We start from the raw sequence: 25987 nt of genomic DNA, 5'->3' as shown, positions 1-25987 counted from the left end.
TGCTGTACAATGCAGGCACGTACTTTTACAATTAGTAGCATATAGTGTAATTCAAAATGCTACATCTGCAAAAGGAGTTCTGGTTGCTGTGCAAATCATACATTAATTTCTCGACTAATGTATTTAAACTCTCAGCTATGATACTGCATAATAAAATTCAGTATGATGCATTCTACATGGGACTGAATCTGTAGTCTCCGATGGAAATTACTGAAGCCCAATGGCACTTAAAAGCGGTAACTGTTTACTGGGTGTGCACCTGTGTGTACAGTTTATTTCAGTCTGTAACAGAAAGCCATGCAGGTGGCAGCTATAGAACGTTCCAACAGAAACTGTCCAATGAAGCAGAAAGAGTATCTTTCCGGATTATACTGTTTTTCTTATTCTAAGAGTTAAAAGAAAGTGACTCAACCCTACAGGATTGGCCTGGAGTCTCCAGGAATTCAAGATTAATCTTTAATTAAAGTTCATGTCATGTGATGAAATCTCCAGGAATACATCCAACCAAAACTGGCAACCCTGATTGTCAGACGTGTGACAACGAGGATACCTTCAGGTTCTTTTCTAGTGTGCAGGTATTTTGTGTATGTCTGTTCATGCTGGCTCTGTCTACTCGGCTTCTCTAACAATTTCAGGGGCTTCAGTCTCTGCAAAGATGATATGAAGAAGAAGTGCATGCCTGCCTGCTGTTTATTCTTTCCACACCCACTCTACATCACTATTCTTCTGTAAAAAAAAATGATCCTCAAACAGCAGAGTCCTGTCCAGTAATATGACAGGCTCTGCAGATCCCTTTAAAATAGCTTCATTATTACAGTACCTTCTGTTAATCCCTGACCTTGAACAGTAATAAGGTCCTTAACAACCAGTGAAATCCACAGGAGTTGAAAGTATTCAGGATTGGGCCCTTAACAGGTTCCAAAGGCCTTGCCCATCTGGACATCTTGATTAAGAAAAGGATTTTACTATGCACACACATAAGTCAGATCCAAAACTAGGCAAAGCGGAGCTTGTTCTCAATTGTAATCAGGATACATGCCAGTGGCACATATAAGGGCAGGCCTACACTACCGCTTATGTCTCAGGGTGGGAAAAAAGACACCCCCCTGAGCAACGCAAGTTACCATGATCTAAGTGTGAGATGCTCTCCAACTGACATAGCTTCCGCCTCTTGCAGAGATGGAGTAATTATGGCAATGAGAGAGCGCTCTCCCATCAACATAGTGTTTTCACCAGATGTGCTGTAGCAGTGCTTCTGGTGTAGACCTGCTCTACCGCGTGTGATTGACAAAGTTGAGGAACCAAAATCCCGTGTGTTCAGATGGATATAATTACTAGTTGCTTTCTCTCAGAGTCAGAACCATTACCCATTTTCCCTATCATTCTGTTACAAAACTAGCTCAAGACTTCAGATATGAGAAAAATCTCACTATCACTGAAAATTGCCTTATGCTGATAGAAAGTCCAGTAAAGAAAAGGACAGTCAGTCATTCTAAAAGTATGGGGGTTTAAACAATGTTTATTTTTATGAAACTACAGTTGCACTGACAGGAAACTCAGCACCTCAACGTTCTAGCAACACGCCAGCCAAGGTTAAGGCTTTAAATTCTTAGCAACAGATGTTTGAAATCAGCAGCATTTCAGTACACCATAGTTAAACACACAGACCCCTATCTTCCTAATAGAACATATGTAGAAGCTAGTTATTAAAATAGCCTTTCCTTATAGGATGAAATTTAGATGGTAAAGAAAAAGTGATTATTTGAGAAAACTAAACTGCACACCAGTAACTGGGAGATGTCCAAATCTGCCTCTGCACCTCTTCACTCCTCCTCCTATACCTGTCCAGCTCCTTTAATCTATTGAGAGTGTCACTAGGTGGAGAACAGGAGTACCTGTGGCACCTTAGAGACTAGCAAATTTATTTGAGCATAAGCTTTCATGGGCTACAGCCCGCTTCATCGGATGCATGCACTGGAAAATACAGTAGGAAGATATATATATACACGCACAGAGAACATGAAACAATGGATGTTACCATACACACTCTAACAAGAATGTTAAGGGTGAGCTATTATGAGCAGGAGAGACAAAAAACTTTTTGTAGTGGTAATCAAAATGGTCCATTTACAGCAGTTGACAAGAAGGTGTGAGGAACGGGTGGGAGTGGAATAAACATGGGGAAATAGTTTTACTTTGTGTAATGACCCATCCACTCCCGGTCTTTATTTAAGCCTAATTTAACAGTGTCCATTTCACAAATTAATTCCAATTCAGCAGTCTCTTGTTGGAGTCTGGTTTTGAAGTTTTTTTGTGGTAATATTTAGGTGTGTACCTAAATATTACCACAAGTGATCAGGGAGATTGAAGTGTTCTCCAACTGGTTTTGGAATATTATAATTCTTGATGTCTGATTTGTGTCCATTTATTCTTTTACATAGAAACTGTCTGGTTTGGCCAATGTACATGGCAGAGGGACATTACTGGAAAATGATGGCATATATCACATTGGTAGATGTGCAGGTGATAATGATAATGTGATAATGTGATTTGATAATGTGGCTCATGTGTTTCGGTCCTATGACGGTGTCCCCTGAATAGATATGTGGGTAGAGTTGGCAACAGGCTTTCTTGCAAGGATAGGTTCCTGGGTTAGTGTTTTTGTTGTGTGGTCTATAGTTGCTGATGAGAATTTGCTTTAGGTTGGGGGGCTGTCTGTAAGCAAGGACTGGCCTGTCTTCCAAGATCTGCAAGATCCTTATGATCCATCACTCTCACAGATCATGGAACCTATCCTTGCAACAGGCTCGTTCACCTGCACATCTACCAAATGTGATATATGCCATCATGTGCCAGCAATGCCCCTCTGCCATGTACATTGGCCAAATCGAACAGTTTCCAGCTTGGTATCATCTGCAAACATTATCAGCATACTCTCTATGCCGGGGTAGGCAACCTATGGCACGCATGCCAAAGGCAGCACGTGAACTGATTTGCAGTGGCACTCACATTGCTTGGGTCATGGCCACCGGTCTAGGGTGCTCTGCATTTTAATTTAATTTTAAATGAAGCTTCTGAAACATTTTAAAAACCTTATTTACTTTACATACAACAATAGTTTAGTTATATATTATAGAATCACAGAAAGAGACCTTTCAAAAATGTTAGAATGGATTACTGGCACACAAAACCTTAAATTAGAGTGAATAAATGAAGACTTGGCACACCACTTCTGAAAGGCTGCCGACTCCTGCTCTATGCCATTATCCAAATCATTTATTAAGATATTGGGGCCCCACTCAATTTGTCCTTCCAGCTTGGCTGTGAACCACTTGTAACTACTCTCGAGTATGGTTTTCCAACCAGCTGTACGCCCACCTCATGGTAAGTTCATCTCTCTAGGTTATATTTCTCTAGTTTGCTTATGAGACGGTCTTGTGAGTCAGCGTCAAAGGCCTTACTAAAGTCAAGATATCACAAATATGCCTTCCCTCCCATCCACAAAGCTTGTTACACTGTCAAAGAAGGATATTACGTTGGCTTGCCATTATTTGTTCTTGACAAATCCATGCTGATAAGTAACAATCACCACATTATCTTCTGATTGATTGATTATTTGCTCCATTATCTTTCTGGGTACCAAAGTTAATCTGACTGGTCTATAATTCCCTGGGCTGTCTTTATGCCCCTTTTCATAATTAGGTACCACATTTGCCCTTTTTCAGTCCTCTGGGATCTCCCCCATTCTCCACAAGTTCTCAAAGATAATCACTAATCATAGAATCATAGACTATCAGGGTTGGAAGGGACCTCAGGAGGTCATCTAGTCCAACTCCCTGCTCAAAGCAGGACCAATCCTCAACTAAATCATCCCAGCCAGGGCTTTGTCAAGCCTGACCTTAAAAACCTCTAAGGAAAGAGATTCCACCACCTCCCTAGGTAACCCATTCCAGTGCTTCACCACTCTCCCAGTAAAATAATGTTTCGTAATATCCAACTTAAAACCTCCCCCACTTCAACTTGAGTTCATTACTCCTTGTTCCGTCATCTGGTACCACTGAGAACAGTCCAGATCCATCCTCTTTGGAACCCCCTTTCAGGTAGTTGAAAGCAGCTATTAAATCCCTCCTCATTCTTCTCTTCTGCAGACTAAATAATCCCCGTTCCCTCAGCCTCTCCTCATAAGTCATGTGCTCCGGTCCCCTAAACATTTTTTTGCCCTCCGCTGGACTCTTTCCAATTTTTCCACATCCTTCTTGTAGCGTGGGGCCCAAAACTGGATATAGTACTCCAGATGAGGCCTAACCAATGTCGAATAGAGGGGAATAATCACGTCCCTCGATCTGCTGCCAGTGCTCCTACTTACACAGCCCAAAATGCCGTTAGCTTTCTTGGTAACAAGGGCACACTGTTAACTCATATCCAGCTTCTCGTTCACTGTAACCCCTATGTCCTTTTCTTCAGAACTGCTGCCTAACCACTTGGTCCCTAGTCTGTAGCAGTGCATGGGATTCTTCCGTCGGAAGTGCAGAACTCGGCACTTGTCCTTATTGAACCTCATCAGATTTCTTTTGGCCCAATAAAATAATATATGGAGATATACCAATCTCAGAGAACTGGAAGGGACCCTGAAAAGTCATTGAGTCCAGCCCCTTGCCTTCACTAGCAGGACCAAGTACTGATTTTGCCCCAGATCCTAAGTGGCCCCCTCAAGGATTGAACTCACAAGCCAGGGTATAGCAGGCCAGTGCTCAAAAACTGAGCTATCCCTCCCCCTAGCTCCCTCCTAGCGCTGGTGCACTGTCTACACTGGAGCTTTACCGCACTGAAACTTGCTGTGCTCAGGGGTGTGTTTTTTCACAGCCCTAAGTGAGAAAGTTGCAGTGCTGTAAACTGTCAGTGTAGACAAGCCCTTGGTAATTCTTAACTTGTTCTTTACCTATTTTATCCTCAGATCCTTCCCTATTTACAATGATGTTTGCTAGGTTAGCTATCTGATCACTGCTAACCTTTTTGGTGAAAACTGAAACAAAAAAGGCATTTAGCACTTCAGTCATTACTACATTTTCTGTTATTGTCTTTTCCTCCTCATTGAGTAATGGGTCTACTCTGTGCTTGGTCTTCCTTTTGTTTCTAATGTATTTGTAAAAAATTTTTTGTTACCCTTTATGTCTCTAGCTAGTTTAATCTTGTATTGTGCCTCGGCCTTTCTAATTTAGATCTATATAGATACACCACCACCTCGATATAACACCACTCGATATAACACGAGGGGGGCTGCGCACTCCGGTGGATCAAAGCAAGTTCAACATAACATGGTTTCACATATAACACAGTAAGATTTTTTGGCTCCCAAGGACAGCATTCTATTGAGATAGAGGTGTATATAGATTAATTTTTTAAAGAGGAAAAAGAGTAAATAAATACTCAAACTAAGTGCTAGTTACAGAAATGCTTATGCAATCTTAATCATAAGAAAAGACCCTGTATATTCTGAAATTTCACAACAGTAGAATTTACAATCAACGCAGACTCTAAATTTGCATGTTGTAAATATTATTATTGAAAACAATCTTGCAGACATGAATTGAGTGGAAACCAACGTAACTTTCTCCTTCCATGTCTACAAACAGCCTGAAACAATAGCTCTTAGGCATATGAATGCTTCTGGTCATCCCAACAAATGATAACTCTGAAGCCTAATACTAACACATAGATTTAAAGGATAAAAACTCAAAACCATGTTGTTATACCCTAACCCAAACGGATCGTACCTGGCTCAGACAGTTTGTCCATGCTACCTAACTATACATTTTATTGACAAGTTTAAATGTTGACATTGTTAATTATTTTACAGGTTTTTTTAAAACCAGACGTATTCAGCTGAATGCGTTTGCCCATTATTACTGGTTCCAGTCCATGTTAGCATTATAATGACTGCAATCAGCCAGTAATGAACAGTAAAAAAGAAAGACTCGGAGAAAAATAAGGAGCTTTTAAATGCAGTGTCCTAAAGCTGTCAAAAACCTGTAATAGCTCCCCGAAGAGAAATTTCAAGACTGCCTTAGTTCTGAGTAATTTTCAACATGCCATAAAGCACCATTTATCACCTCTAAGCCACACTAGAGTTTCAAAAACAGGTTTAAATGTGGCTGTCGTGGATTATTTCCATGTATACAGATCTAAAAAGCAATTTACAAAAATTTGGATGCAGCACTAGGTTCATTATTTATAAAACATCCTTGAAACAACTTTAAACCAGTTCAAATTTTAACAGTTAGCTAAAGTATGTGTAAATAGATCACGTCTTAATCCATCATAGAAACACTCAACAGAAATTACATATAATTACATATATAGAACCATAAATATGCAGGTCACTCAGTCAAAAGATAGTATATCTGCCCAAAAAATTTACAGACTAAGTAATACAATTAAATGCATACAGACTAAACTGGTTTTTATTCAACCGGAAATAACTAAACCACTTTATTGCAAAAGGGTCTTATGTAGACCCAAATTAGCTAGTTCTGAATTTCTCTTGGATGTTGATTTTTAATTAAAAACAGTTTTATAATGCAGAAGCAGCTTTTACAAGTTAATACAAAAACAGAAGCTTCCATGCATACTAAATATCAGACCCTGTCTCCCAAAACAAAATGAAACAGCTCCCTGACTGGGAATTGACAGAACAACTGAGTATTAAAACTGCTAAGTTACTGAAGTCTCTCGAGTCTGAAAAGACAGAATCTAAATAATTTGGATGGAAGGATGTCAGGAATGTAGTCTGAGGAATCCAAACTGGAAACACATATTGAAGGGGACTGAGGCTGAGTAAGCTTATTACAAAGAATGGGGTGTTTTTCAGACAATGAATTGAGCTTTTGAAAAACCAGAAATGCCCCTCTTTTGGAGGTGCCAGGAGAAACAGGGTAAGTCCTAAAATCAGCTTAACTATAAATCAGAATCTTTATGTTGAGCAAAGGTATTTTGTCCTGATGAAGCAAAAGGAGGAAACAATTCTGAAGGAAATACCATAATCACGATAACGAGAGAATGCTAGTTGTAGCCAAACAGAAAAACACTACAGAATAGTAAACTTCTTTTTCTCCAGAACCAAGCATAACTATACAAAAGCAAGATTGAGAGAGTTAGTTCTATTGAAGTGGAGCAGTTGGAAAATATCCCAACTGAACCTGCTCTGACCTGAGCTCCAGGTAAATTAGAACAATCAAATGCATATTTTCTGAGAACTTTCTCCTGCTTCAGTAACCTTTAAAAAATGCTAAGAATGGGAACAGGATGAAAAGTTCCAAAAAAAGAACAGAAACACATGAGTTTACCCAAGTCTTATTTGTTTCTTTCTTTATCCTGTTTCTGGTGAAACTGTGACTCCTGTTCTACAAGAGCATTTACAATCCAGAAGTTTGTTAACTGAAATGATATTTCTCTTTCCTGAGTTGATGCATTTACTGTTCTCAGCTTTCTATAGGTTACGAATAATGTTCAAATTGAAAGTTAATGGCAAAAAATATTGAGTCTGAACTCCTTTAGCTTAAGGCCTTGTCTGTATTACAACCAGTGTGAAGGTCAGTTAATGTTATGCCTGGCTCTAAACACAGTTAAAACTGAGCCACTGTGGCATCCAACGGTGTTTCGGCCATGCCAGAGGCTGATGACGTCTCAGAGTTGCTTTTTTCTAACCAGTTCAGGACATTGTGGACAGGGATCTTTAACTGTTCCTGGGTACCAGCTGACTGGTTTGTCCAACTACCTCTCTCCCAAATATCTGTGTGGTAGTCTATCCCAATATGCCTTACCCCATACACAGCACTGCTATTTTGTGTGCGGTCCTGTGGGCATTCTATCCCCTGCTGAGGTACTTGCTAGATCCAGAAGAATCCCTCCAGAGAAATTCAGAGTCCTTCCACCATTGACGGGGGATGACTGGCTGCTGTAGTTAAAATGATTTGGCCCATTTCTTCCCAGATAAACCCCACTCTGATGTGCCTTGTGACGGGTTTGGGCCCTTTGGGATGTCACCTGATGTGCTGGGATGCCACTGAGTCAGCCTATTCTGCCAAGCTGGGTCTCCTTTACCTGGCCTTGCTGAGTTAGGCTCACAGGTTTCTTCCAGACAAGCACACAGGCAGGGCCACACCCAGCTGCACAGAGATCCGCTTTGGAAAGATTCAGCCTTAAGGCCTCGCCCCAACACTCCGGTGCCCACTCCCTTTAAGGGGTACAAACCCAGAGGTTTTATGAAATTCACCCTCCTCCCTCAATGTGGAGGGAGATATGCACAACTTCTTGCCCACCCCACCCCCAATTAGAAATTACATAAACTGGGTTATATTATAAACAAGAAATGTTTATTAACTAAGAAAAGTGAATTTTAAGTGAATATAAGAGAGAACAAATAGAACAAAGCAGATTACTGACTAAATAAAGCAAATCACGCAAGCTAAGTTCAATATACTTGAGAAACAGGTTACCAAATGTAAATTCTCACCCTAAATGTTATTTTAGGCAGGTTGCAAAGTTTCGGTGATTCAGAATTCCAGTTACATTCCCTTTTCAGACTGAACCCCTCTCTCAGTCTGGACTCCTCGCTTGCCTTCCCTTCAGGTAGCTTTAGTAGTCTTTCTTCTTGGGCAGACAGGCTATGGAGAGGAGGAGTCCAGTTTGCCTTGCTCCCCTTCCTTAAATAGGATTTACATAAGGTGGGAATCTTTTGTTTCCCAAACCTGATCCCTCCCTTCCCTTCCAGTGGAAAGTTACAAGAAGTCCCAGATAATATTTAATATCAGGTGACAAGACCACCTGACTCTGTAGTATCATAGCATCCATGATTCAGTGGCAGGATGGAGTGCCTGCAGGAAAGCCATCCCCAGTCCATTGTCCTCGCTGATCATCAGTCCTGTCTTGCCCACTGCTAACACTTCAGGTAGAACAATGGAAAGGCATCACCCAAAGTAGCATAGTTGAAATACAGATATGTAGTCAATATTCCTCATTTCAGATACAGGCAAACAAATTGGATAATCATATTCAGTAAATTATAACCTTTCCAATGATATCTTACAAGACCCATCTTGCCTAAAGTACATCTCAGCTTTGTCATATTCATATCATAAGCATATTTTCATAAAGAATATGGAGTGAAATGTCACATGCCTCTTCAACTCTGCATTTGAACATCATCTCAGGTAGGCCTCTCCCTCTTGTTAGAAGTCATTGTGACATGACCAAGCAGAGGCTTCTCATACTCCTTTTAATAAAGGCAAGAGGTTTTTTGAGAGGTCTTCAATCCATCTCTTCAAGTCCTCCATGTTGAGAAGAGCCATATTCTGTTGCCTAATATGACTTACTGCTTATTAGTCAGCAGCGGGGATAGTCACAGCCAAGGAAATCATACCAAGAAGCTGGAATCCAAGCAGAGGTTAGCCAATGCCTTTTTCATCTACTTGTGATCCCCTAATGACTCCAAAGCCTGCAGCTAAATGGTTAGCATTTTAGAGCATAAGGCCATGGATGCAGCCCACAATCATCTCTTGAACTGCCTGTCAGAAGGGTCTTTGAGGAAAAACACCTCCCTCAACATTGAGAGTACCAGTGTCTTCACCAAAAAGGGAACTACTGTGCCTGTGCAAGGGAGAGGCCACAAGTCTTACACCATCTCTCAGACATGCAGTAAAAAGTAGCGTATCGCCTTTGGGTAGAGTAAGAATGTGGCTTGTCTGAAGATTCTGATTATGCCCCCTGTGGAAAGGGAAAACTTTTTTTCTGGCCTTCTCATGGGCTTTCAGATCCCTGGATTCCTCCCATGACAAAATCCAGGATTGTGTTCTTAAGTTAGGGGAAGATGCTCTCCTCTGTACACAGAAATCAGAGAGCTTCCTGGAATGCCAAGGTACCACATGGCCAAACACTGGCCTGCCCACTGTTCTGAGCTGAATCTGTGCGGCGTTTGGGAGGAATATAGGAGATCTGATCATTTCCTGTAACTTAGACTCGTCAATAGCAATTGAGGAGGTCCATATCAAGATAACAGGGCTAAGCTGCACCTCTGTGCCCTTTGTGGAGTCTCTGGGCACACCCCTTCTGGGCTTAGACCTTGTGCGTTTACCTCTTCTGGGGTGGAATCCTGGGATTCTCTCAGTCTTAGACTGGACCCTGGTGGCTGCGTTTGGCACCTGTGATTCTTTCCTTTTGGAGTCTGTGACAAGTGGTATAGAGAGATCAGACTGCCTTCTTAACATCAAAGTGTTGTTTATTTTCACATTAGGAATAAAGCATTTAGGGACAAGTGTTTAAAAACAAACATTATACATGCAAGTCTATCTTACCTGAAGACCTGCCAACTTGTAATGAGGGCCTAGTCAGGCCTAGCTTCTTCAAACATCCCAGCAGGTGCCTGTCTTAGTCTGGTGGCCCCAACAACTATCTTCTCTCTCGAGTCCCTTTGCTCATGTTGGTTCCCAGGTTTTCGCCTTGCTTGTCCAAATCAGGTCCCATAACAATGCTCAAGGGTTTATTGAAGAATGTCTTATCTTGAGCCACTACACCCCTCTATGCTCTCACCCAAGTCAGAATCTTGACCCCCAGAGCCTCCTATGTGATAGGGACTACCTGTCCAGCAGCAGCACTTCAATTGGGGAAGAAATGGAGGCCCCACAAGAAGATGTATGTTCAGTGGGGCAGAAAAGGCCTACCAGGAAATGGACCAGGCCCACTCTGCAACACCCCATTCACCACGGTAACCCACTGGTTCCTCCCACTATCGCAGTAATCTGCAATTGGACTTCTTGTCTCACCCTGAATTAGATGATGACTGAAGAGGAGAGAAGAGGGACTACTAGTAAGAGGGTTTTGTCAGGGCACAAAATCCTAGCAACCAGGTAGGCACTAGAGCAACCTACAGCAATGTAAATGAGGATCAGCACCCACATTTCACACTAGTAGGCTCTCCTCAAGGAGATCCATTTTGGGGATCCAGTGATATTAACCAAAATCTCGTCTTGAACAGAATCCCACTGAGTTACAGCCTTACACTGAACTGGGGGTATAGGCCGCATTAAATCACTTAATTCTCTCTTTTAGCTGTTTGTTTTAAAGGGATGACTGACTCCAATAAAAAAAGCAGTGTATAAAATACAAGACCATTCCACTGTAATTAAGAGATCGTAAGTGCCCAGGTCAGCAGAGTACATTCTAATAATAAAACGGAGGCTTTCAGAATACTGAGGGCTTGTCCAATGATCTAAAATGGATCCAGACGTTATCAGGGTTTTAGCACGATAATCTGGAGGATTTTGAAAAACTTTACGAGTTTAAACCCATTTTCATAGCTGCATCAGCTACTTGCGTCATATCTGCCAGTAATAGGAAGTAAAATGAAAAACCAAGAGTGACAACAGGAGGCAAATTTCTCCCCCTTTTTCTCTTTCGCTTTAAAGGCATCATCATCAACAGGGTAGATTTAAATGAAATCTCACAGACTGGCATCAAGAAGCTTGCTGACCTCAATCCCAGCTAGCTAAATCTTTACAAATGTTATTGTTCTTGACATCTAATACACAACATACATTAATTCAGCTGACTGGTTACAAAACTGTGAATCTGGCATGATTAAACCAATCAGTTTCACTCCTGGAAGACTGTTTAGAGACAGCTTTACTTTCCTCCACACTCTAGTTTGACAGTAGCAGGTTTTATATATCAAAGTACTACAAGTCCTCAGAGTTTGCACTCAAAACAGTACATACCACATATCCAATTCATTCCAGAGAGCTATTAGTTCCTAAAACCACCAAAAGACATTTTTAAAAGCCTTTCAAATTTTTAAGTGGATGCAAAATTGTTTGGACAGTCCTAAACACCACCCTACTTTCATTTAAAGAATTGCATTTAGTGCGTTTACTGTTAAGGCAAGGACAACAGTCAAGGAAAGGAAACATTTCAGAAGGCCACAGTAGCATAAACTGCTCTATTTAAATGACATCAGGAAACACTCAATTTAACATAATTGCTATCAGCCTCCCCACATTACTAGCCACCAGTAAAATCAGTATGAAGTTACAAATAGTTTTAAATAACTAAAAATCTCTCCAAGGAGCAAGTAACTATGCTCACTTGTTAACCAGCTACATGGAGAACAAAACAATTCACTGTTACCTGAATTCAAATCAATCTGATTACAGTCCATGCCCCATTCATTCACTGGATCAGTGCTGGGCTCCCCTTTTCGGGTCAACATCTTAGAAAAGCCACTTGAAAGTGTAGAGAAGATACCATGGATGAAATATCCCTGTTGCTCACAATCTACTGAGCGTACTGGTTGCAGAAATGGCTTCACACGTCTATTTCTCCAGTGTGGTACAGGCTCAGACATAGACCTGCTGAATGGAACTCGAAATGGTATACTATCTGCCTGGCTCATCTTTCTTGCTGGGTCTTCCTGGAGATCATCAACACCACTATTGTCCATCCTCAAAGGGCATTCAATAGGACTTAGCTGATTATGTTTCCATTTAAGACTGTGAGACAACTCTCTCTTGCTCCCCTTCCAGTGAAACCTGGGATGCGTCCGCCACCTGTATGCACCAAGTGACTTCCCTAGGTCTGAAACAGCTTGTTCATGTGTCCTCTTACTCTTCATTTGGTAGTACCATTGGTAGTCCTTCAAATTAGCTGAAACTTTTGTACTTCCACTCCCCTGTTCCGACAACGATCTTCTAAAGACTGCAGCAGAGGGATGGTACTGCTTTTTAAACACACTCATTTTCCACCATTCAACTTTCAGTTTCTTTAACTTACACTTCCCTGTGCTTTACCAATCATACAGCTACAGTTCACATTCGTCAAGAGTACTCAAAAGCATTTTAATGCTTGAGTTGCTTTCTTCAGTAGTGTGGCTACAAATGACAGCAGATGTTCTTCCTGATGAGCTAGAATCAATTGGGTATCATTTAGATATAGAGTTTCACATCATCACTTATTACTCCATATTTCTGCATCTCAGTAGAGTCTTCAGCACACAGGAACCCTCGCCTACAGCAAATTGTTTGGCTTCTGAAGATCAATTCAGCTCTGCGAAGTCAGTTGTCATTTCCTGCGCTTTCACATTTCTGCACCAAACTTTCAGGAAATGACTAAAAAAAAACAGTCTTGAAAACCCACAATGGGGTTCTGAGCCAATCGTAATTTACTTTTTCACTTTACAACAACAGTGGGTTAATAAGGGAATGTGAAATTACCTTAGCTTAAAGCCACACATTCATGCAGCACAAAGTCTCAGTAACAAAAATAAAATAAAATAAAATAAAATAAAAAATAAAAATCTAAATTAGCAGTCAGCCTTCTTATGTTCAGGATCTAAGAAGCTGGGTACATCAAGTGATAGCTTAAAGCAGCATTTAATGCAGAAGAGCAATTCCTGAATAAATCTGTTCAGTGTATATTTACCATACATAGCTTGTCAAACAAAGTATCTCAAAATTCCTTTAGAGAGGCAAAGACAGATTCATAAGAATTGGGTGTTGCAAACCTCAGACAGCAAGGCAAAAGCGATGTTACATGGATCAGCTGGAGTAAAGGAAAGAAAGCTGTAATTTGGAGCAGCAATAATGTAAATACACTGAAGACAAATATGCATAGGGGAGGAGGAAAGAAGAGAGAAGGTGGGTGGGATTTAGTCAATTTTAAACCAAAGTGAAGAAAGGGAAAGTTTTGAGGCAAACTCTTGTGGCAAATGGAACATGCCTTCCCCCACCTCTAATAGGGAGTAGACTTTTGCTTTTATAAATGTAATTGGAATAAGTGGGTTGGAAAAAAAAATACTCCTATATGTTTAACCAAAGACATTTTTTTGCCCTCTCTACAGCTTAAGAAACAGCTGACTATTTTAAATTTGTTAAAGAAAATATCTGCTGCTGAACTCAGATCTCATATGCCAAGTTTCATAGCAAGTTTTTTTTTAAGTCTATTCATAAACCCCTGAAAATAGGGGGTTTATAATGGAAATATTGACAGACCCTTGGCTAATGTTACAACAGCGACAATCAAAAAGACTTTTCTGGTAGTATAAAAGGATAATCTGGCTTGGCAGACCAATACAATTGTCCTTCCCACTACAGAACCTTTGCTTTGAGCTAGAGCTCTTTCATCAGCCAATGTACATCACTGATAACTACAGAAGGCAAACACTGAATTGCTCCAGCAATTCCATTCTGGATCAACAATGGACTGGGACTGTAAAGATATCCAACCCAGCACTACCAATTCCCTTTAAAAAAAAAATCTTGTGTTTTCTGGCATGTACGATATAGAAAGATAGCGACTGTGTTTACTTTAAAGTGGCCAGGTTTATGAATAATAAAGAAGAAAATCTGAAAAACAGAATCCAGATTGAAAAATGTATTGTGTCGAGTCCTCTGTTTTGTAAAAACCATGTTGCTCTCTGGAACAGAAGAGTAAATTAATTCACTATGAAAGAAACAAGCCACTGGGCAAGAGTGTCTCAGATACTGCCCAAGGAGACAAGATACAGCTAATGCATAAGTGCCAACAATCAAGCAGCGGCCAGAGGCTCAGGTTTTGTGGGATTTCTGAGGTCATCTCCAAAATCTCAGTACTCCTGATTGTGCAGTGGCTGTAGGTACTCTCCAAGAGCTGCAAGCACAGCAACCACTAAAGCGATATTGAATAGACTAGAGGAAGGAGAGAAAGTTGGATCCTGCCTGGCCAGGCCAGAAAAGGGAGTTCATGGGCTCCAAAGTTGTCCAGATTCATTTATAAGTAAGGACTATTTTACAAACAAGTTTACATTCAGCATTTCCCATCTCTATCCTCATCCCCTTAGGAGAGAGGAAAACAAGAGGACCACGAGTGCGTCAGAAGACAAGAAAATCTTCTGCTTTCCAGTTTCTTACTGTAGTCATGTATGGTTCAACATCTTCATTGAGAGCGCAGAAAAACGGCAAATGGAAGAAAGTTCTAGGATTCAGAGAATTTCATCCCTCTATTCTCCAGTATGATTTTAATCATCAAATAAAAGCTTTGTGTTGTCAGAAAAAGCTCCCATCCGCAGATCATACTCACAGTGCATGATACTGTTCGTATCTGGGCATTTCTAGTTCACCAGTCACTTTAATAGCAGTGCAGAAATGCCCGAAACACCTGTGGCTGGCCTGTGCCAGCTGACTTGGCCTCACAGGACTAAAGGGCTGTTTAACTGCAGTGTAGATGTTCAAGCTCAGGCTGGAGGCCAGGAGAGGATCCCAGAGCCCAGGCTCCAAACGGAGCAACTACATTGCAATTAAACTGCCTCATAACCCAAGCCCAAATCAGCATACACGGGCCAGCAGTGGGTGTTTAATTGCCGTATGTAGACATATTCTGAATATCTAGGCACCAACATGTGTGTTCCCAGTACCTTCCAAATGTAGCTTTTCCCAGATCAATCCTTTCCTGGGCTGAATATTCACCATACACACAAACTGAAGTATATCATAAACACAAATGTTTTGCAGGTATATAGCAAGGAAAGAAAACCAGGGCCGCTATTTAGACATTTTCCTTCATTTGTAACTTTGTAATTTCTTCAGAAAAAATGCACCTGATGAATTAGATACTCAATGACACCAGAGCTCTGCTCAGTGCAGCTGAAAGAGAGAATAAAGAGGGCTATATATAGGCTTAGCAGAGTTTGGTTTATATGTTATTATTTTGACAGAAAATATAAATGTTTATATAAGATTTTTTTTTATTTTTATTGATTCAAATTTTCACAGTTGTGAGAAATTATGGAGGCGGTCCAGCAACTATTTAATGACAGGAGATGCAGAGATCCAAAAAAAGGAAGTTTTATAACTGTTAGAACACAAATTGTAAATTGTACGCGTCACAACATACCAAGTAAATATCCTTAAATCAAACTGTAATAAGTTCTCAAGAAGTATTTTTCTTACTTTATCTACCTGTACATTCCAATTATTAGTGGTGGAAATATTTTTTTCATTAGTTTGTGTGCATGCAAGGTGAAATCAGTGTTTACTAACCCTAACTGATAAAAACCTAATGCTTCCAAATCTAGCTATATACCATCTTCACTCTCCCCTAATGCCAGGGGCTGCTGAGGAGCCAGTTCAGTCCAGGCCACAGTTCACAGCAGCTTCAGGCTGTCTTAAACTATGCAGACTTGTAGTGATTTTCAAGGAGACATGATTGGGACAAGCTGAAGGAATCTTCAGCCATCTAGTTAGGGCAGCTTTACAACCCCTTTGCACCACCAAAACTGCAGAATCTGGCCCAGTGTCTCATCATCAGAAAGAAGTTTTATTTTCCCCTTTCCAAAGCCACATATTGTGATTTAGTGTATTTAGTGGTTCTAGCAGGGCAGGCAGAAGAAATTTGCCTTAACCTTGAGTTCCCAAGTTAGAGGAGTTTAAATAACGTGTCTTAACATACATAATGTATTCTATGTTTATTTCAATCAAAAGGGGAAGAGTTCCCCACATTTCTCAACAGATTATTTAAGATTGCACAGGTCACCTGTAAGGAGAGCCTGCTTTGCCTTAAGAGCGACACCACTAAAACTTTAGCACGGAAGAGTGTGTAACATAAATTACTGATGGAAAAGTAAATTAACCTGCCCTTGTCCAAACTTAGTGTCATATTTGTAACAGCAATTAAGACAAGTCTGATTTTTTTTTTTAATCCAGCTAAGACCCCTTTCGCCTTCCATGACTAGTTAATTTTCAGTTTCTTGAGGAGATTTTACTCTGTCAGCTCTTCTTGCGTCACACAATTCTGCTATTCTGATCAGGGCATGCAGAAGTTTAAAAAAAAATTCATTCTGACTAGGGAACTGGACATTTCTGCATTTTTAAAGCAAAACCAAGAATTTTGTTGTTGTTGTTGTTAAAACCATTCCATCTTTTTTTTCCCCCGCCCACCATAAAGCAGCAAAGAAAAGCACAAGTCCAATTTTTCCTCCCTTTTTCAGTTTTCTTCTAAGAAGAGGGTGGTCCAGTCAGAAGGAGCTTAGAGACACAAACAACTCATTCTGATCAAGGACAGAGAATCACGTAAGGAGAGTCAGAAGAGTCATGAAACTCCAGTAACCCAGAAGTACAATACTTACAGCAGTGTTTCCCAATATTCTTCTGTTGGTGCTCCCCTTTCTAATGAGCTGGCAGGTGGACACGCACACCCGCTTCCACCTATATCTGTTCATATCTTATCTGGAACACTTTCCACTTTCTTTGAGTCCATTTACTCTCTCATTCTTAAGTGCCTTTGTCCTTTCTCTTCTATAATTTTTTCTTTGTCAATTCTAACTATTCCTCAGTTTTGCTCCCCAGTTTTGTAGTTCCCCCTTCCTGTTCCCCATTCAGCAGGAAGCCATATGCTGCTTAGAATGGAGGCATCTGTTGGTGGTTCCACATGTCCAGGTTAGTTATGCTCTTGCTATTTAGTTGATTATGATAGGAGCAGTGAAAAGTGAAGTCTGTTGCTGCCTGTACCAAAAGCCCTGTGGCTAGCTTCATTGTGAACCATAGTGGAAACAGGGAAGGAAGGCAGGCTGCTTTCAAGAAGCACTCCAGCTTCACTTTCAGCCTCAAGAGAACATTAATTATGGCAAGTGAATAGTACATTGTAGAGCAAAGGTGGGCAAACTATGGCCCACGGGCCAGGTGTGAGGCCCCTGAGCTCCTGGCCGGGAAGGCTAGTCCCTGCCCCTCCCCTGCTGTCCCCCCTTCCCCGCAGCCTGAGCTCGCGTGCCACCAGCGCGGGAGGGGGCTGCAATGCAGAGATAGGGGACAACAGGAAGGGAGGCTCACCCGCAGCCTCAGGGGAGCAGACGGGCAGTGCAGATGGCGGGAACACAGCCGGAGGACTGAGGAGCACCGGGTGGCCGTGCAGCCTGCAGGAGACAAGCAGCGCTTTGAAGCGGAAACTGCACTTGTCTCTGGCTGCGCGGCTGCCCCTGCTCTTCCTGAGTCCTTTGCCCATGTTCGCAGGGCTGCATTTAGAAAGGGGCTTTGAGGGGGGATTGGATAGGGGGTGGGGTCCTGGGGGGGGCCTGTCAGGGGGCAGGGGTATGGATAGGGGTTGAGGCAGTCAGGGAGCGGGGGGGTGGTTGGATAGAGGGTGGGGTCCCGGGGGGTGGTTAGGGGCAGGGGGACCCAGGAGGTGGTGGTCAGTGGACAAGGAGTAGGAGGGCAGTCAGGGGGTGGAAAGTGGGAGGGGGCGGAGAGGGTTAAGGTTTAGGGAGGACAGCCTTCCCTATCCAGCCCTCCTTACAGTTTTGGAACCCCGATGTGGCCCTCAAGCCAAAAAGTTGGCCCACCCCTGTTCTAGAGTCCTACAATTTTTCCAGCAGTCAGGAAGTTACTCTTCCCTGTACTCCCCAGGTTGGAGACCTCTGCCTTACCAGGTAGGGCTAAAGATCTATAGCCTTTTCTTTACGTATCACATTACATTGGAGCAAAGGAATGAACATTGGTTGGAGACAATTATGGCTTCATTTCAATTTAAAAAATTAGATCACATTGACATCTCTCTGGCAAGTTATGGAAACTGTTACATTTGAAAAAAATTGATCATGTTTTGCACTGCCCTGCAGCCAATGTCAATACATGATCGCAGGAACAACGAAAAAGGGGGAGGGGAACGCCATTAAGACCAGCAATGGCCAGAACTGCAGCAATCAAAGAAAGCTAATTTCCCCAGACACTAATAGAGGCTTTGAATTCATATATTTAAATCTGATTTATTCTGGTTGCCTCTTACCCATCTCAGTGGTTCTGCTTGTGTCCCTAAATTGACTTTAGTGTTTACATTTGCCTGATGTTTTACCGTTCCTCATATTACTTAATTAAAATATTCTCCAGTCAGTGTAAGGTGTATTTCTGGTCAATTCTACAAAAATATGCTTGACAAGCATTCTAACAGCTGCTACTAGGACTACTACATGCTTTAGCAAAGGTAGAGTGGTGGGTTTTTTGTTTTGTTCTGTTTTTTAGTAATCATACTAGCTGAACACATCTTATAGTTTTCCCCTTTGCAAAATTTTAAGCACATTTTCTGAATGCTGTTGAAACCATAGTCTGTGCAGATGCAAATTATGTTTGGACATAGGGTTTTGAGAAGATCCCAGCATATGACCAGCCTGGCAAGAGTTGTGTGTGAGCGTGGGTGAGAGAGAGAGAAATTAAGTTGGAAAATACACAGCTAGTTGTGTCAGCATTATTCTAAAAAAAAAAAAAAAAGGGATGTAATACAACACTAGTTAAAGGCAGAATGAGATAGACAGTAGCTGATAGCTTGCTCAAGGACAGGAATTATGATCAGTCCCATTCCCTTTCCCCTCTGCTGTTGTCCTACAAACAGCTCATTGAATGACAAGACATCATTGTCATCTTTCCAGTGGTATTTCAGTTATTTCAACCAGTCTGCCTGATCATTTTACTGTAAGTCATCTGTAAGCTGATTTCCTATTGAACAGAATACCATAACCCATCGACATTTTTATGCCACAGTCCATTTCCAAACAAAGATGCACTATATATACACATATGTAGAATAGTTAGCCCTTCTGCATGCATAATACAGGATAAAGCAACACAGAAAACAAGCTATGAATTCAACTATTAAAAAAAGTATCTTTAGTTGGGTGGGGAAGCTCAGACAAAAATTCTATGTTATGCTACTCTGTTTCAGAACTTCAGAAAGCAAAAGAGGCGAAACATTAACTCTTCCAATGATGACAAGTTCAGGAACCTCAAAATCAGAGATCAGTTTGTTTAAATGTAAATGAAGAAAGAAAGGTATTTTACGAATTACTCTCTTCATTGATGCTGCCATTGCTCATCAAATGAAAAATGGACTTTTAAACTGAAGGAAACATTGTCTTGCTATTTCCATTTACCTGAAGTTCAAGATATTCTAAACAACGGATGGCTCTTCTCTGAAGAAAAGTGAACCTAACAATGGCACAGTGGGGTTCTGAGTTTATTGTGTCTCAATGATTTTGCATCAAATTTGTTTACTTAAGAAATAAAAAGATGATTTTTCTAACTGCAAATTCAGCAGACTCAGCCTGGGCTCAGAATCAAGCTGTGTTCTATATTTCTCATGCAAAACTACCAGTAATGAAGATGCTGGAAGTCAAACAAAGCTTTCAGCTACACCAGTGCAACCCCATTGTCTTCAAATTGATCTAATTTGGCCTTCAGAATCTATTATTGTTGGTAGCATCCAAGACAGTTAATATATCAGAGTTCTTCCACTTTGCTCAATGTTAGTCCACTTACTCATGGGCAAGAGCGCCATCATTTCAGACAATAAATTCTTCATGGGAAGCATTTACATAGTCTGTTGTATTGTGATAGATTAATTTGCAACAGTGCAAATTGACTTACTAGTTAGGCTGAATCCCGAGCCATGCAAAGTCACCTATTAATCTGTCAACAGGTGAAATAACTGCAGTGAAAGAAACAGGCTCATTGGTTAACTGGAGAACATTTATTCAGAATATTTTCACCTCTGACCTCCTGTTTTTAACCACTGAGCATACATGAACACAGCCTCACGGCTCACAAGAATTCTTGGCATGAGGGCTACTTTAATTCAACATTGATAATTTTGACCACAAGTTCTGTTTGTTTGGGGTTTTTTTGAATAATCCACCAGTCATTTAATCATTGGATTTTCACACTTAAATGTAGTAATATAAGCTTTGATTATTTTTTTAAAATCTTCAAAAGACAATTAACAGTACAAGATGGGGGGAGGGATAGCTCAGTGATTTGAGCATTGGCCTGCTAAATCCAGGGTTGTGAGTTCAATCCTTGAGGGGGCCATTTATGGATTTGGGGATTGGTCCTGCTTTGAGCAGGGTGTTGGACTAAATGATTTCCTGAGGTCCCTTCCAACCTTAATAATCTATGATTCTATTTAGTCTGCAGAAGAGTGGTTAAGCACTGAAATAAATTGCCTAGGGAGGTTGTGGAATCTCCATCATTGGAGATTTTTAAGAGCGGGTTAGACAAATATCTGTCAGGGATAGTCTAGATAATAATTAGTCCTGCCATGAGGACTAGATGACCTCTCAAGGTCCCTTCCAGTTGTACAATTCTATGATTCCAAGAAAGAACTTGAAACCTAAAAAGATAAAAGCAAATGAAGGGAGGGTTGAAGGGAAACAACGTTCAAGAAAAGTAAGGAGGAGGATGGACAGGCATATGTCTTATTAGTTACATTTTACTTGTTGGTTTCAGAGGGAATAGGGTTTTCCTTTTTGAAGTTAAGCACACTGAGTGTTAGCAATCACTTGGAATGTCATTGATAATTTTATATTAACATTGTGAGCACCAGTGAGGCTTTTTTTTTTTTTAAACCTTGAGTATCTTAAGGATACTGAAGAATCTCACAGATTAACATAACACTGCTATTTTTTTTTTACAGTAGAAGTACAGTTGCTGACTTGCATACTTCAGCTACTAAAATATGAATATTCATCCTCAGTAACTAAATTATTCCCATTTAATCTGTACACAGACAAGAAAAAGATGATGCTGGTAGAAAGAGGAGTGCTGCAAACTGCTAACCAGAACATCAATCTCCTCTCTTTATCAAGAAAATCTGCCTTCTGATCATCAGATTCACAAGACAATGTGCAGTCTTAGTGCAGGACCCACCACGGCTTCTTAACGCATGGCCAGCAACTGTGGAAAGAAATACAATCTTTCATTTTCAGCTAGTCATGAGATTGTACCCATTCCTTTAAAATAAGGAACTAGCCACTGTGAGTCATGCCTTTGCCACCTCTTGGTTTAGTAGTGCAGTTATATCTAGGACTGAAGGCAAACCCACATGGAAAACTACAGTATGTTGTTCACAGTGATGGGAATGAAAAATGACCAAGCACTCTTAACTAGAGACAGAAATCCCACAGGAGAGGCTAGTCCCCAAACACCAAGTAATAGTAGCTAAACCAAGTGGTAGAGAGCAAATTCCTTTATAGAAACTATTTTGAAACCTTTAAATATGCATATAGTACCAAGTAAGGAGTTGATACTGAAGAATATTTGGGTTGGAAAATATACATAGGTTCACCTATAAACTGTTCTTTTGGAACCAAAAGAACACTTAATTACATCAGATCAGTGGCGCACAAACTTCTCCAATTGCACCCCAGCACCACGATTAACGGAATCTGACCATGCCTCCATTCCATTCCTACACAGCCAAGGCTTCCTCAGCAGTGTAGACTGGGTTGAAGGCAGAGCTGTGCGCGGAAATAGGGATAAGGGAGGAGCTGGAGCTAGCGGCTGAGCTAGTCTGAAAGTGGAGAGGGAATGAGGGCAGAGCTGGGCTGGAGGTGGAGTAGGGGGGCAGAGTGGAGCTGGGGGGGTGAAGCTGGTCTTAGGGGTGGAGCGTGACTGGGGGCTGAACAGGGTTGGGGCAGAGCTGATATGGGGGCAGAGTGGGGCTGGAAGCATGGTATTCCCTCCCTGCCCCCCATCGGGGCTGGCCCTAGGATTGCCAACCCTCCAGGATTGCCCTGGAGTCTCCCAGAATTAAAAATTCATCTTTCATTAAATATTATGTCATGTGATGAAACCTCCAGGAATATGTCCAACCAAAATTAGCAGTCCCAGCTGACCAAGGCCCTGCTGCACGTCCCCCTGAACATTCCTCCGTGTTCCCTGGGTGGCATGTCCCATAGTTTGAGGACCACTGCATTAGATCAAGTTTCCCTCAGCGTGAAATCTAAGACAAACTTAGAATAGGGAGCTCAGAGGAGTGCGAGCTACACAGGGGCACAAAAAAAATAGATTTCTGCAATCTGGTTTAGAAAGAGGATAAAGTGCAAGATATCTTGGCTATGGTTTTTTCTGTTGTTTTAATTGGGTTTACTTAATCTACTTTTACAAAACTACTTTGCATCGAGTTTACACTTACTGCTCTATCTAGTTGGTACTCTATCACCTTTTACTTTTTGTTACAACTCCAGCTACTGAAAATGAAGGGAGGAAAAAAACAAAAGAACTATTACTAGACTTGTATAATTTGTATCACTGTAATAAGAAAAAGCTATGTGCAATTTACATAAGTCCTCCTAGAGCTGTTCATGCCAGAAAAGCTGCATAAGTTTTAGTTTTTATTTTAAACACTGGTTGTAAAAATAAATTTTAATTTCCTAAATCCTCTTACAAAACAGTGCCAAATGTGCCATTACTGTCTACTTTCCCTTTAATCCTCTTCCTATAAAAGATCCAAAGAAGCCATTATATATGTATGTCACATCCATGCTCATATAATTCAATGGTTTCTAAAACTAGAGCTGAAAATAGAAAAACATTAAGTTTGCGATCAAAACCCATTAAAATCAAGTATATTCAAATGAAGTCAGCCACTTTAATCCTCCCTCTCCCTACCTTTCTCTCCTCCATGTGGAGGTCCCCACTAGTTTCCTTTCCTCATTCAGTACTTCCCCATGACCCACCCAGCTCAACTGCAAACAACTCCTGGAGGACCAGAAGTTTTAAACACTAATTGCTTAGTAATAAGCATTACTAGTCAAGTGAAAAATGTTAATTGCTAAGCAGTTGGAGCAGATCCAGTCCTTGACAATAACGATTCACTAATTTCTTTTAATGCCCTTTCTGTGAAAGCTAGCCAGTTCCTGAGTGTGTAGAAGCAGAAATAGTGCTACAAAATTCTAGTTCATCTTCAGTATTTATTGCATTGAGAAAAAGGCCACTGAAGCCTACACCGCAACACTGCTTTGTATATGAATAACAGAGGGACATCTGGATACGGCCTTCACTACAAATTCAGTACAGTGCCATATGTGTTGTTTGGACAGTGTGTATGTAAACACACACAAATAAACCAAAGAAAAATGTATTCAACCAGCTATGGGAAAAGCAATCTAGAGCTTTCTATATTCTTTCACTTTGAAAGTCAACTCAGACTGCACGACATGCTAGAGCTGGAACTGTACATAAAGTGCCCTAGTGCCAACCATAATTGGTAAGTTAATAAGAGAGTCACAGACCCCTTTCAATTGACCCAAACATCACAATACATAGCTAAATAGCCTCAAAGAAGACTTTCCTTCCATTTGCTAAAAAGACATTTTTCAAAATGCTAAGTTTTGTTTATGCAAAGCTAATTAATGACTTAACATCCCCTTCCCATCTCCTATCACTGGGATCCATCTGCTTCCCGCTGCAATACTTCCTGTAGGTAAAGACCACTTCTCCTTAGACTACGTGTCTAGAACAGTGCACCTGACATATCAACATGTGACTGCTTCACATAAGTGAATGAAGACACTCAGGGGAAAAGCGGAGTAGTACCTTAAAAAAATTGCAGTGTTTGGCATCATTGTTATCTATTGAAACCTGAATTAGCATTCCTCTGAACGCAACACTACAAAGTGTTAATTCGGCAAACTCTCAGCTAGAAATGCACATCAGAGACTGGACCAATTTGTTAAGTGTTTGCAGGAAAAGATTAGCAATTTTAAATAAATCAGAAAGCTAAAGCTAGTTTCCAGTATCAGAATGGGCCTGTGACCAAAATAAATGGCAACATCCTTCTAGCTTAGTCCTCAGTCATCGTGTAACTACACCACTGCCTGACATCTCTTCACCAAGACATCCAGTAGCCACTGGACTGGCCCTCAGTGCTTTTCTTTTTACTGAGTTGACTTACAGTTGATGTAGCTACATCAGCATACATATACCAGTGCAAATTTCTCTAATGCAGGCCCTCAGTCCTGACTTGTAACAGTTATTATTACAGGATTGGCTTCCCCAATGCAGGGTACTGCCAACTGTGCTATGGACAAAAACATTGTGGGGCTTAACTTGAAACAAATAATTAAGACTTAAATATGAAGTCACATCTAAAAGAAAAAAAGACAAGTAGCATTAACATATTTCATCTCCTTTAGTGACAATCTTTGAAAGATCCCTCTCAACTGAAAAGAAAAACTAAAACTAGCAACTGTTCTTATTCCCACCCTGATATCCATTTCTTTATGATTACAGATTGGGTTGAATACTATGTCAAATCTTCACCAACCTACTGATTTAGCCTTTTACTGAAATTGTTTTCAAGTAGGCAAAATTACCTTTTCATCATCTGCCCAATCCTCTTTTCACTTGAGCCAGGGAAAAAGTATTACACTTGGAATCTTTTAAACCAACATTCTGCCAGCAGTAGACAATATTGCTAAATTTGATCACAGCATCAAGCAAACTAACTGCAAAGTTAGCATTACTGACCAAAAGAAAGGATTTGTAGCATGTACACGTGTTAATAGATAAATATTATACCAGAGGCCCTGCTGACTATGTTCAAACAAAATACACATGACCATTTTTCTCTCTCCGCCCCCCTTCGCACCCAGCTGTAATAAGTGACCACATCCTCTATATGCAGGTTGTCAAAAATAATGAGACCTGATAATTTTAGCATCCACCATTTCATGCGTGCACTACTGGAGAAAGATACACCATATTAATGGGACATCATTCATCTGACATCAAAAGCCTTGGCGGCTGTAAGTAGGAAAGGGAAGGCTAAACATCCTGCCCCACAAACAGCATCTGTAGAATATTCTTCAACTATATATAGATGGGGGGAGGGGAAGAAAAGACAACAGAGCCTCTAATTGATGTTATCTAGAAAAATGGTGAAGTTATATAATTCAGTCTAACTTTTTTCAAAGTTCCAGACATATCAAATTATTTTCTGTAAATTTACAGTGTGTACATGTGTGCAGCCACGCACTACTTCTACTGTTCCAAGTTGGACGAGTTAAAGGTAATCTGTTAAAGAATATGGAACAAAGATTCATTAAATAAAAATAGAGATTAAAAGTATATTAAAATCAGTTCAGTCTGCAACTCTTAAACAGGGCAAAGGGAAAAAGGGGAAGAACAGGACAACATAGGTGGAG

At 40.8% G+C, this 25987-nt stretch overlaps 2 protein-coding genes across 5 annotated transcripts in view; both read right to left on the bottom strand.

The window, feature by feature from the left end:
* LOC127055870 (myb/SANT-like DNA-binding domain-containing protein 2) overlaps positions 1-25987 on the bottom strand; it is a 371855-nt gene that overhangs the window by 220484 nt on the left and 125384 nt on the right. The window lies entirely within an intron of this gene.
* The window catches only part of RASAL2 (RAS protein activator like 2), a 283345-nt gene that overhangs the window by 181279 nt on the left and 76079 nt on the right, over positions 1-25987 (bottom strand). For 3 of the 4 annotated variants that reach the window (XM_050962978.1, XM_050962979.1, XM_050962980.1), the window contains exon 1: positions 12178-13038. The exons of the other annotated variant lie outside the window; for it this stretch is intronic. In XM_050962978.1, the coding sequence (XP_050818935.1) occupies positions 12178-12784 (607 nt within the window). In that variant the 5' untranslated portion in view covers positions 12785-13038. Of the gene's footprint in view, positions 1-12177; positions 13039-25987 lie in introns of those variants that run through there. 4 annotated transcript variants of the gene reach the window in all.

The sequence above is a fragment of the Gopherus flavomarginatus genome, chromosome 7, assembly GCF_025201925.1.
Source record: "Gopherus flavomarginatus isolate rGopFla2 chromosome 7, rGopFla2.mat.asm, whole genome shotgun sequence".
Lineage (NCBI taxonomy): Eukaryota > Metazoa > Chordata > Testudines > Testudinidae > Gopherus > Gopherus flavomarginatus.
Note: the sequence above shows the minus strand (reverse complement) of the source record. Positions and strands in the feature narration are given on the sequence as shown.